Raw genomic sequence first — 13,576 nt, forward strand, 5'->3', positions numbered from 1 at the left:
TTACATTAGCTTCTTAATGGTTTACTATAATATTTCGACAAATTTGGTCTTTTTACAGCAAGCTTAATATTGTATGGCTCTTTTCATATAACCTACTACACACCTAAACCAGTTTTCCTCTAAACACTATCAAATATTTTTTGTGTGTGTTTATTAGTAAAATAAAAGAGCTCAGATTTTACACCGTTTTTGGTCAGAAAAATTAACTTTACACAGAATTCACCTCAAAAAATAATTTTGGTAGGCTCTTTCATCTCAGACAAATCATTTCATAAAACTATCTCGATAATACGCACACCCCTGACATTTGGATAGAGTTTTTTTATGCCGAACAAAAGCATAACCACCCATGCGCTCGCATGAAACATTCATTACACATACATTACAGCTTTAAAATAATGAAAAATTGCACAGTCACGGGTTTGTCCATTAACTCCCTTCATTGCCTTGGAATAGACAGTGATCAAAACGGAATGTTTTCATGAAACTATTCTGGTGATTCCTGAGGGCGACTCATAAACGTATGCCATACGTAATGCTTCCTGTGTAATGAAAAAATAGGACCAATTTGGGTACAGTAACGACGGAGGCGGTGAAGGCACAAAGAGGATGAATAATGGAGCGGCAGCCCCGCGGCGATTATCACTGAATGATGAAATCAGCCTGAGTTGCCGGTTACAGTACAAACGCTCCAGAAGAGACTCCAGCAATAGTGTGCTTCTGGCATCTTTGGTCAAGGAATAGCCATACGGCTATTGTAAACAGGAGATGAACGTATATATTTAAACTGACGAGGACTTTTTTCCTGATGGGGTAAAATTGCATCAGATGCGCCATGTGTCCTTTCAGACAATAGCTTTAACATATGGGCCGATATTGTCTAAATTAATAAAATTATTTTAAAAATCCTATTCTGCGGGAATGTGTTGATCAAAGCAGCAGGGAAAATTTCAGAAAATACTTAAGCTGGTGAAACGCAAAGACAAGAAAAAAGCCTGATGTGCTTCAAAGAATAGTTCATGCAAAAATGTTATGTCATTCTGAACTGGTATGACTTTTTTGCAGAATACAAAAGAAGATATTTTGAAAAATTCTGGTAGGCAAACAACACTGGCCCCCATTGAGTGCAACTGTATAGACATTAGGCACATATCATAATATCTTTTTTGTGCTTCACAAAAAACAAGAAGAGTCATACAGGTTTTGAAGGACATGAGTGTAAAGAAATGCTGATTTTTGGATGAACTATATCTTTAAAAGACCCGATCTTTTACATGCAGGTACAACAATGCACAACTCCCCCGAAGGCTGTAATGATCCATACGTGCATAAGCGACTTATTTTTGGGTGGTTTCTAAGAGCTTCAACGTAATCTGGTAATAAAAGGCAATGGAGTGTCATGCATTGTCATCCTAACACCAAAAAAATCTGCATTCCTATTACCCCTAACAGCTGGGCAGCAACACAAGTCATATAAGGTGTGACAAAAACAACATGTAAAGAACGAACGGTTAAGGATCGGCAAGGGTACACCAATAGCACATATTAATACCTGAACCATTACATGTCAACTTGATCTAATGGTCAATGAAGGCATAAACCACATAAATGGAGGTGCGCATTAAAGGGACACTCCACTTTTTTTGAAAAAAATGCACATTTTCCAGCTCCCCTAGAGTTAAACATTTGAATCTTACTGTTTTGGAATCCATTCAGGTGATCTCCGGGTCTGGCGTTAGCACTTTTAGCATAGCTTAGCACAATCCATTGAATCTGAATAGACCATTAGCATCACGCTAAAAAAATAACCAAAGAGTTTCGATATTTTTTTCTTTTTTAAAACTTGACTTTGTTGTAGTTACATCGTGTACTAAGACTGACAGAAAATGTAAAATTTTCTAGGCCGATATGCTAGGAACTATACTCTCAAACAGGCGTAATAATCAAGGACTTTGCCGCTGTAACATGGCTGCAGCAGGCGTAGTGATATTACGCACTGCGTGAAAAAAGTCCCCTTGGTTACTTTCAATAGCAGGGGAATATTTTCAGGCAGTGCGTAACACATTACTACGCTTTCTGCAGCCATGTTACAGCAGCAAAGTCCTTGATTATTACGCCAGAATGGGAGTATAGTTCCTAGCATATCGGTCTAGAAAATCGCAACTTTTAATTTTTTGCAGTCTTAGTACACGATGTAACTACAGAGGAGTCAAGTTTTAAATAGGAAAAATATTGAAACTCTTTGGTTATTTTTTAGCGCGATGCTAATGATCTGATCAGATTCAATGGATTATGCTAAGCTATGCTAAAAGTGGTAGTGCCAGATCTGGAGATCAGATGAATGGATTCCAAAACGGTAAGAATCAAATGTTTAACTCTAGGGAAGCTGGAAAATTAGCATATTTTCAAAAAAAGTGGAATGTCCCTTTAATAGCAGCCATCTCTCATGTTATATAATGTAATAATTAATGTAAGGAATGTGAAGTGGCAAACACTACTGTGACTTTGGTTTAATGTAACAAAATTTGAGGTAATTTAATATAATTAGGATTATCTATGAAAATGACTAAGAGCGATTATTAACAGTAGCTCTGCATAAATTTTTTTTAAAGGGATAGTTCACCCAAAAAAGAAAATTCTGTCATTAGTTACTCACCCTAAACCTGTATGATTTGATGGTACCCATTGACTTATAGTATTAATTTTTCCTACCTTCTTTTGTGTTCAACCTCATACAGGTTTAGAATAACATGATGATGAGTAAATGATGACAGAATTTTTATTTTTGGGTGAACTATCCCTTTAATAAACCTCCAGATACATCAAATTTAGATTAGTCACAGGGTTTGTCACTTTACTCAAGTAGCCATTTAATTTATCTGTAAATGTTAACCGATACATTAACTTATCAAAAATAGTAGTTAAGGTGGCATTTATTTATAAATAACTTCGTGGGTCACAGCTACTGTAATATAAGCACGACAAAATTTCTTAAAGCAAATTTGCTCAGGTATCAAAATGATCATTTAGGTACCCTTACCGTAAAAATAAATTCTTTAGTTACGGACATTTGGTACTGTGGTTTTTAGGTGGGGAATAAAAAAACATTGTGTGCGTAGTGCTAACAGAAGTGTCTTATGGTAGGAGGGAAAGGTTCTTTAAAGTGCACCAGGTCCAAATAAACAGATAAAGGAATGTCCTGGACTGCCTCTGCCTCGAAAAACATATCTCCTCCAGTTCTGAGATGGTTTATACAAGAAAAACATTACAAAAACAATAGTATCAGAACTAGTTTGCATATGCTGGACACGCAAAAAAAAAATCTTTATTCTAAACTTTATACATCTAAAATATATATATATAGTACCAACCATTATCTTTATAAAATCAACACAATTATAATAATATTTCTTAAAGCAACGTGCAAATTTGAATTAGCGTAACGAGTAGAAGGCATCATAGAAATGTCGTTGTAAGTAAATGTTCTTGTGGGCAGCTAGACGATTGGCTGTTCTGCATGTCCCCGCCCACTTTCGGTAAAAGGGGCTTTTGGTTTAAATAGTCCTCGTCCTTTAGTTTCTGTTCTAACAAACAGCTGGGTGGCGACACGAGCTGTATATTCTCACTTTGAGAAAGCAGCGGTGTGGATGTGAGCAAACGAACCTGACAGAGGTCAGCTGGGCTCAGCGTGGCCTCCAAGCCCGTGGCCTCCAAGCCCGTGGCATCCAAAACTGTCCTGGAGCCAGCATGGTCATTGGTGCTTGACGGTTCCTTCGTAAAGTCTAAATTTCCAGAGTCCTGTGTGCACGTCTCAACTTGATCCAGCTTTTTAAGGTTGAGTACGACATGGTTCCCAGAGTTCTTTGAGCTTAAGGGTGTGTCCCTCATCTCCACGCTCTTTGACGGGATGGGGCTGGCTATAGATTTCTCCTTCTGTTTGGTGCCACCCGCACGAGTTTGCTTCATCCTTGGCCTGTAGTCTTTAAGGAAAGGCCCACAGAGGGGTATAAACGGGGCCCGAGGGGTAAAAAGTGACCCGAGTGAGCCCAGCTTCATCCGGCTCTGGCTCAGAAAGAGCCTGCGCATGTCCGCCGGCAGTTTGTCCAGCTGTCTTCCCACTTGGACGGGGCTTGGGAACAAGGAACCTTGACAGGCTCTGTAAAAGTATCTGAGAAATACAAAGTACAATTACATTTATATTTCATCAATATATGCTTACAAACCCATGACTTTGGCATAGCTGGTGCCACACTGTACCTGGTGTGCTACAGGAATGTAAGTGAATGTTGACATGTTACATACGACTTTTCTGTTTGCTTTAGGCAGATACCCACAAGCTTTTGCACTGCTAATGCAATGCTTTACTAGCTGAGCAACATGATCCACAACACCACATTATTTAAAAAAATGTAAGAGGAATATATTGGCCTCGTACACACTGCAAACTTTTGGAAATGACAACCGCATTTACATGCGGGAGTGAATCCCCTAAATGTTTGTGTCATGTCTTTACAGAACAAGACTCACTCCCAAAAATGTAATGATTGACAAAGAGATAACCATGGCAACGTTCTGCCGTCTTTTCTGCGTGCTTTTCACTTACAATTTTGACCAAAATAATTTTACAGCATTATGTTTCGCAATAAACCTATGTTGTGTATTGTACGCATTTGTGAGGCTGTTCCACAGCACGCTGTCTTGCAGTGTTGCCAGGTCCTCGTCTTTTTTGTACGATCAAACCGTTTATGGCTTTTGGCTCATGAAGCGATCAAGTTTTTGGTGTTATTAAAGTGTGAAGATGCCAGTCCCAATATTTTGATTTTTGAGATAAAGCTTTTGGATTTCTTTCGGTGTATTATTGGATTTTTCTTGTTCGCTGTTTTTTAAGTGCAAGATCTGGCAACACAAGTCGGCAAACGCTCGTGCCTCTGTCATTTTCTGAACCGCACATACAGAAGACTTTTTTTCTCCTTCTAGGCATTTATTTTTTCAGAAGAAAGACCTTTTGTTTCGAATCATTGGTTCGGAGCTTGTTTCTAACTGGCCAAAGTCACGTGATTTTAGCAAACGAGGCTTCATTACATCAACTGTTTCGAAACGTTAAGAAAATCCAACGATTCACCACTAGGGGGAGTTGATCACAAATGACCAGTGTAGGTGAACTTGGGTCAGTTTTATTTTAAAAGTTTATAAAACATTCATCCTTCTGACTAATAACACGACCATTTTGTCAACTTTTTGTTTATAGACAAATTTAACGACAAAAATGTGCATAATTAAAAAGGGAGTTCGTTTTAATGATTTGTTTGCCATAAATAAAACTAAAAACACAGAATACACTTTTAATTATGTCGTAATTAAATTAAATAATTTATTTTTCTTAAAAACATATTTTTAGAACAATCTTGCTATTATTTTGTAAAAAGTGTCAAATGTTTGGACAGATCTTGCTGCTTTTACACTATTTTGACCAGCAGGTGTCGCCAGCGTGTATGGTGTTTCGAACACTTCGAAAAACTAAATCAATTTACGAAGAAATTGGTTCAATTGATTCAAAGCTTCGAAAAGCTTCGTTTCTCCCATTACTAGCTCCTCCTGAGATGTTTTCTCTACAGACCTATTAACGTCTACGATATTTGCTACATTTTTTGAAGGTGTGGCTCCTCTTAAAGTGTCCGGGTGAAACAGTATGCCATTTTTATTTACCTGCCACGGTGGCCGTGTAGGTGAAGCGAGTTTTATTAGCGGGTGCCAATTTCCATCCCTGGTACGTACATACAGTTTTGGCGCTTAACTTTTTATGGGTTTTGGCTCATGACGCGATGTGTGAAGGTGCCGGTCCCGATATTTTGATCTTTGAGGTAAAGCATTTGGATTTATTTTGTTTTTTTATTGGATTTTTCCTTGTTCGCCGTTTTTTTTTTTCGTGCAAGACCTGGCAACACAAGTAAGCAAAAGCTCGTGCCTCTATCCATTTTTTCAGAAGAGAGACCCGTCATGTCCATGATGCTCGTTTAAACACTTTATCAACTACTAGTTGTTCAGTTCGGTTATGTACACACTATGCAGAGTTTTTACATGCATTTTGCGGGAGTTAATTCCCATAAATTACTGAACTGAATGTAAGTCCCGTAAATTACTGAACTGTGTGTGTACAGAACAGGATTAAGCATTAAAAGGTGAAGTGACAACCAAATTAATATAGAGGGTACGGGACCATAGATACATACCTGGGAAGAAGAGCAGCGATAGGTGTGACAACACACAGCAGGTAGAACATAGGATCTCCCAGAAGCCTTTGCATGGTCCAGTAAGTGTTGGAGGGAGCGAAACAAGTTGGGCAGGAAGCATTGTAGCACAGAGCAACAGTAAAGAAGAGAGCCATACTGAAGCCAATCGATACCCAGTTCATCCATGTCTGTGAAATAAAACAAAATAAATGTAAACCAAGTGTTACTAAACTGTCCACTTATTGCTCATAAGTGAGCACTTTCAAGTGCAAGAACCATCAAATGTAATTTAGAAGATACTTAAACGATCTAATACTTCTTATGATCTGATACGTTTAGCAGAAAACATAGGGGATCAAAAAACAATCTGGACCCCATTTATAGTGCCATCTGGTACACAGAATTGCCTAAAACCTTTGCGAGGGCCTAGCGTTGCCAAATCAGCCAACTCAACACCTCACCCCAGATGACTTAAAAGAAGTTTTACACTCTTTTCTCCAGTACATGTGTTCATTTTCCCAGGCAGCGTGTGGAGCGATGGACCTGCCAGTCCGACTATTGGAAACGTTTACTCTCTACTTGAGCCATTTACCGTGAAGAACAGCCTCTTCCACACCAGAAGCCATCATCGTGTCCGAAAAGACAGTGGGGCTGCGGTGGATATTTGTCATGCGGCTGAAAATTTACAGCGCCGGTGTAATGGAAAAAGCTCTAATCCAATTCACCCTCATAAATCTAAAACAGCGACTCTCAAGAACGAGGGGAAAGAGAGAGGAGGGGCAGAACGCAGCTGCGCTCATACATAACCGCAGCAAATAGATCGGCCCGCAGCACGCCGCTACTGCACGGGACACAGGACAGACATCAGCTATTAGCCTTGGCCACCCCGTGTGCATCGGACGTGGTGTGCGAAAGGGCATGCGAGCGGTAAGCCGAACTGAGGTGGACTTTACGTGCCGTCGGGCTGATGTATGGCTTCCGACGGCGCAGTGTCGCCCGGTTCAAGCCAATCAGAGAGACTCCCTGCGCAAATGTCTGTGGCGGTGTCGGCATCACCCTGGTTTTACTCACCATGGCTCATTTAAGAACGAGAGAGGAACAAGAACGCCTTGTTTTAATCTCAACACCTATAAATATGTGCGAAATGAGTTTTGGGAAAAGCCAAAGCTCTTCATCATTTCTGAAATGCTAAACCTTTAAAGATGGATTGCACACATGACATAGAACATCACCACACGTACAAGTACAATATAAGAGATTGTTTCAGATATACTTAAAGGAGACAGAGAAAATGGGTTAGAGAATACACAAAGTAGAGAATAAACAACAATAAAAAAACATAGTAGGATAAAATATGACTGCATTATGAAGGAAAGAGCAATATAAACAACTAATACAATGTGCATATCAGCTTAGTCAAGCAACAATTTAGCTGCTTATTTTATCATTATCATCACAATCCTTCCAAGGCTTTGAGAAAAACAACTTATTACATCATATGTGACCCTGCCTGTGAAAACCCAGATAAAGTCATTTTTTTGTGATATACTTTTTTCACATAAAATAAATACATAGCGTAAAGAACATTCTGTGAAAATAAAACATTGGTATCTTTAACACTGACTGAGTAAGGTCAAACATTGAAATCAATGTTAAACAAATGAGTAAAAATCAAACTTTGATGCTCCTAAAAACACATATTTGGATTATGAGACTTCAGCCTGGATTTCACAGACAGGGTCACATATTTCAACTACAGCAAGTCTATTTCTCACGATTCTTAGAGATCATAAAACTTCATAAATAATAAATGACAAATAAATACACTCTAAAAAAACAAACGGTGCTATATAGCACCAAAACTGTTGTTTTGAATCGTAACCATAGAAGAACCATTTTTAGTGCCATATAGCACCGGTGAAGCACCTGTGTAGAACCATATAGGGGCCATATAGCACCACTAAAGCACCACATATGGTTCTACAAAGCACTAAATGGTTCTACACAGGTGCTTCACTGGTGCTTCACCGGTGCTATATGGCACTAAAAACGGTTCTTCTATGATTACGAGCAAAGAACCACTTTTGGTGCTATATAGCACCGTTTGTTTTTAGAGTGTATAAATATTTTTTTAAATAAATAAATAAATAAAAAATAATAATTTGAATTTATATGTGGTTCCTAAAGTTTTATAAACCGAAACTGGCATTTTGGAGACACTAAGGAGCTGTATACACCAAAGGATTACTAAATTTTTTTAAAGGTCACGTTCGGTCTGATCCAATTTTTAAACCCTAGTTAATGTGTAATGTTGCTACAATAGCATAAATAATATCTGTAAAATGATAAAGCTCAAAGTTCACTGCCATGCAGGGCAGCCCGCCTAAGCTGGGAAACCCAACCGCCTTAACTAGGTCGTCCAAAAAAAAAAACCGGGCACATGCGCCACACGGCTGAAATGAGATAAAGACGTGGTCCGTCATGTCTGGAGGATAGCCAGTTAATAAAACGCGTGTCTGTGAGAACTGTAAGTGGACTTATGTTTTGGGGTTATTTTAGCCTGTTATTGTATTAGTCTATAGTTCTTGAAAATTAAAAGTAAGTAAGGTGGTGATTTTGTTGTTTGAGCAACCTGCTAGCTAGGTTTCATGTGCCTGTTGATTCGATATAATTGTTGAGCACTCTTGCTCACTTTATTTATGTGAATTATTTACATGCTACAGTAGTTAGTTATACTCCTTTAAGATAATGTAATTAGCCTTTCGCCGAGCCCCACCCCCCTTAGTTACTGTTGCTACTTCCGACAAACAAATGACCAGCGCGACAGATTGCCATGACGGAAAGCGATATACCAGTGCGTGTCAGTGACCTTTTTTGGAGCAATACCTCCGCTATTTCCTCCAGATCGAGGCAAAAGGGGTTACAGTATGCAGTGGAGGGATATATTCAAAATATAAAAATACGCAATGAAGGAGACACGGCTACTATCGAGGCTAATGCTTACCGGTCTCAAGCAAAAAATTAGAAACCACTTGACCGGTAACTCAAATGCAACCAGCACAGCCTTGTGGACCAGTCATGCTCTTGCACTGCCGGGTAAGTTCTCTTTCAGCAGCCATATCACCCTGTAGCCCAAGACAGCTTGCCCATTGAAGCTAAGCAGGGCTGAGCCTGGTCAGTACTTGGATGGGAGACCACCTGGGAAAAAAAACAGGTTGCTGCTGGTAGTGGTGTTAGTGAGACCAGCAGGGGGTGCTCACCCTGTGGTCTGTGTGGGTCCTAACACCCCAGTATAGTGATGGGGACACTATACTGTCAAAAAGCACCGTCCTTCGGATGAGACGTTAAACCGAGGTCCTGACTCTCTGTGGTCATTAAAAATCCCAGGATGTCCTTCGAAAAGAGTAAGGGTGTGCCCCGGCATCCTGGCCTAATCACCATTGGCCTACTAATCATCCCTCATACTAAGTGGCTAAATCACTCCATCTCCTCTCCACTAATAAGCTGGTGTGTGGTGGGCGTCATGGCGCAATATGGGTGCCGTCGCAACATCCAGGTGGATGCTGCACATTAGTGGTGGTTGAGGAGATTCCCCCGTTCATATGTAAAGCGCTTTGAGTACTGAGAAAAGCGCTATATAAATGTAATGAATTATTATTATTAATTATTATTATTCATATGGTACGGTCTATTAATGTCTATTGCAAATACAAGGGTATGTTAGCTAGCTAAACCTACATGTGTTTCAAAGCCATTCAAAGCTTACTAACATTTCTGTTGTTTAGAGGATAGCCGTTTTGAGAATCATAATGTTTTATTTCCTTTGGTGATAACCAGAATTCACAAATAGGAAACTGCTTTGGCTTAAATGTTGCAGGACAGATAATATAATAAATAAAATGTATAATATGATAAAATTGCACAGCATTTACGGGATTGTAAGGGGTAAAATAAGGGGTAGGTTTTCCGTTCATAAAATGCTACATGAAAGATAAAAACAAATTATTTAAAGTTGATTGTTAGGGCGCTATGTTCGACTTTGTCATAAACTGACGAAAAATTAAGTTTGGGAGCTGAAAGTCCTAACACAACAGCAGCTAATGTAGCTAGCGTTAGCTAACATGTTAACTAATGTGGCAAAATAACTCATTAAATTATCTTAGAGAGTAGGTTCTCTAACATTCTGGGAATTATATTGATGGTAATCATAACTTTGGTCCAATTTGTGTACTTGCGTCTAGTTAGTAGATTTAGACCACACTGTAACTAGTTAGCTGTAAGCCTTACCTTTGTGCAGACGTATTTATGCTGCGTAAATGTTCGACACATTTAACTGGATGGGGCAGTCCACACTGTTTTATCCATTGTATGGGGCAGTCCATACTGTTTTATCCATTGTATGCACCGCTCACAAGTGCTGCGGGCGTGAATGTTTGTCGGACGTGCTCGCATAGTAACGGTTGCTGTGATGTGTGATTGGACAATGGCCGTTTTGGGGGAGGGACTGGCGAAAGGTCAATTAATAGTGGGAAATATCAGTTTTTACAATTTTTTCGCTATCTATGATCGTTTGCCAGACGTTCTACAAGTTAGTTTCACTTCATCATGCAGCTACTCCTGTTAGAGGTTAAAACATTTAATTCATTAATAATCTGGTATGTGTTCATTTTCTGTCACAGTTTCTTCGAAATTAAGTTTTGAGTGTTTTTTAATAAAAATATTTACATTTTCATAATGACACATACGCCCCGCCCCTTTGATTGCCACGCCCCTCGGCACCGCCCAACCCTACCACCTTAACTAACAAATTTTCTGCGGGAAACCCAGCCATGCGATATTTTCTTTAACAAAATTCCCCTTTCAAAGCCTACAGCGAACGGCCGGTTTGGACTACAGCCCTCTACTTCCTGCTTTAATGACGTCAGTAGAACAGTTTTTGACTAAGCTCCGCCCACTGGAATACGTCAGTTGCCAGCTAAGCTAACGGCAAGCTAAGCTGCTATTGAATCACAACAAACTAAACAAACTACACAATCAAAACTAGTTACGTATTTCTGAAGGAGGGACTTTATAGAACAAGGAAGACATCAGCCCGTTTTGAGGACAGTGAAAGCAGTGAAAACATGTTTTTTTACATGTGAAACATGAACACATGTTATATTGCACACTGAAACACAATCAAAGCTGCAAAAACACAAAGAACGAGACCTTTAAAATCCTGATAATTTACTCACCCTCACGTCAACCAAAATGTTGATGTCTTTCTTTGTTTAGTCAATACGTTTAAAAAAAAAAAAATTCTCAATTTAATAGATTTATTGGACCCCAACAGTTTACAGTTTTAATGCAGTTAAATATCGCAGCTTCAAACAGCTCCAAACGATTCCAAAGGAGGCATGAGGGTCTTATCTAGCAACATTTTTGGCAAGAAAAATAAAGAAATATGTACTTTTAAACCACAACTTCTCGTCTTGCTCCAGCCGCGTGACGTGCCAGCATTACCTCATATAATGCGTCTTCAAGTCAAAAGGTCATGTATGACGTATGCCAATCTACCGATCCAGTGTTTACAACTGCGGAGAAAGAGGACCTTTCCGACATTGTTGTATGTGGAATAATACTAATTAATGTCTTTGTGCCAGTTTAGTTTAAAATGGTCTGCAAATGTACGTTTCACATATGTAACCTGTGACCTTTCGACGTGCTTAGGCAATTACGTGAGGGCGCGCTGGGGCGTCACGTGGCTGGTGCAAGACGAGAAGTTTGCTAGATAAGACCCTTATGCCTCCTTTGGGATCGTTTATAGCCCTTTGAAGCTGCGTTTAAAGGTTCTCTAAGTGAATTCACGCGTTTTAGACCATAAAACATTTTTTGTTACATACAGCACACATCTCCTCACTATCTGCTTGCTACCTGACCGCTGATCAAACTGTAAAAAAACACAATCTCTGTAGACAGCCCAGGCTCTACAAACTTCAATATACACACAGTGGCCAAACCTGCACCACGAAACAAAACAAAGTTTTACAGCCAATAAACGCCAAGAAAGATTTGGGGGTGGGGGTTGGTCGCGTTCACAAAGCACGGAAGGGAGGGGGAGGAGTTAGCTACGCTCCGTTTGTTTGAAAACAGTTCAAATATCAACAACAAGTGACGTCGAACATATTTGCTTAGAGAGCCTTTAAACTGCAATTTTAAACTGCATTAAAAATGTGAATTGTTGAGGTCCAGTAAAGTGTATTAAATTGACAAAAATCCTGAAATGTTTTTCTTAAAAAGCTTAATTTCTTCTCGACTGAACAAAAAAAGACATCAACATTTAGTATGACATAGTGGTGAGTAAATTATCAGGATTTATTTTTAAGAAAGTGGAGTAATCCTTTAAAATGTGTTCTGGTCGATCGGATCACAAGTGGAAGTTTTGAGCTCGTCCACTTTTGACCACACTCAGGTAGTCGAAAACACTTTCGAGCGGATTGTCTTTGTGGTGTATGCATGTGGTCGAATGTGTTCGAACAGCCACAAGAACCTGCCTATTTATCTAAAGTGATGTACCGAGCACAATGTTTTACATCTTTTATGTGAACACACAGTGTACAACGCTATCTTTAGACTTTCATTGATAAAACCTGAAGTCTTACACTGTTCAAATCAGAATTGAAGCACGACTCACCCAGGTTTTGGTCTCAATGCCCAAATGTATCAGGATGGTGAAGAGGGCCAACGTGGTAATTGGAGTTCCCCACGTGAACAAATCCACATCAGAGTCTGCGTAAGCCTGAGGAAGTGCACAATGCTCTTGAATTACAGTAATCATTACAATAGAATTAAACTAGCATTACATTTAGTTATCAATATATACATTTTGGGTAACACTTTATTTTATAGTGTAATTATCTAAGTAAGTACGGAGTAATATAAAGTATGTACTTAGGGTTTGGTTTAGGGTTAGTTGCATGTAATTATGCATAATTATACACTTTTACTATAGTATGCACATGCAATGTGTACCAAAGACATTGTAAAATAAAGCGGTACCAAATTCTGTAATAAATTATTTTGCATCATGGAAGAAATTCAATCTTAAGGTACCTCTTTTTTGCATTAGTGAAATATTCTTAGTGGGCCAACAAGGCACAAAAATAAATAAATATTGGCAAACTGCTTGCGATATTCCTGATTTGAATTTAAATGTCTACTAAATGACTTAATGAAATGCAAATGTGCTTTGCACAATGTTTTAACACCATGCGGTTTTATTTATTAGACTTTTTGTTTGTGCAACAATTATGCATGTGTCTCTAAATTAGACACTCAAGTTATTTGCAGGCTTTTTCTAAAAATAT

At 39.0% G+C, this 13,576-nt stretch overlaps 1 protein-coding gene across 1 annotated transcript in view; it reads right to left on the reverse strand.

Moving 5' to 3' along the window:
* Window positions 1–2,360: 2,360 nt before the first annotated feature.
* The window catches only part of atp10a (ATPase phospholipid transporting 10A), a 75,267-nt gene continuing 64,051 nt past the window's right edge, over window positions 2,361–13,576 (reverse strand). The window contains exons 19-21 of the mRNA XM_073815223.1: window positions 12,904–13,008; window positions 6,231–6,418; window positions 2,361–4,168 (exon numbers count right to left, since the gene is read on the reverse strand). Of these exons, the coding sequence (XP_073671324.1) occupies window positions 3,457–4,168; window positions 6,231–6,418; window positions 12,904–13,008 (1,005 nt within the window). The 3' untranslated portion in view covers window positions 2,361–3,456. The remainder of the gene's footprint in view (window positions 4,169–6,230; window positions 6,419–12,903; window positions 13,009–13,576) is intronic.

The sequence above is a fragment of the Paramisgurnus dabryanus genome, chromosome 7 (genome assembly GCF_030506205.2).
Source record: "Paramisgurnus dabryanus chromosome 7, PD_genome_1.1, whole genome shotgun sequence".
In the NCBI taxonomy this organism is placed as follows: Eukaryota; Metazoa; Chordata; class Actinopteri; order Cypriniformes; family Cobitidae; genus Paramisgurnus; species Paramisgurnus dabryanus.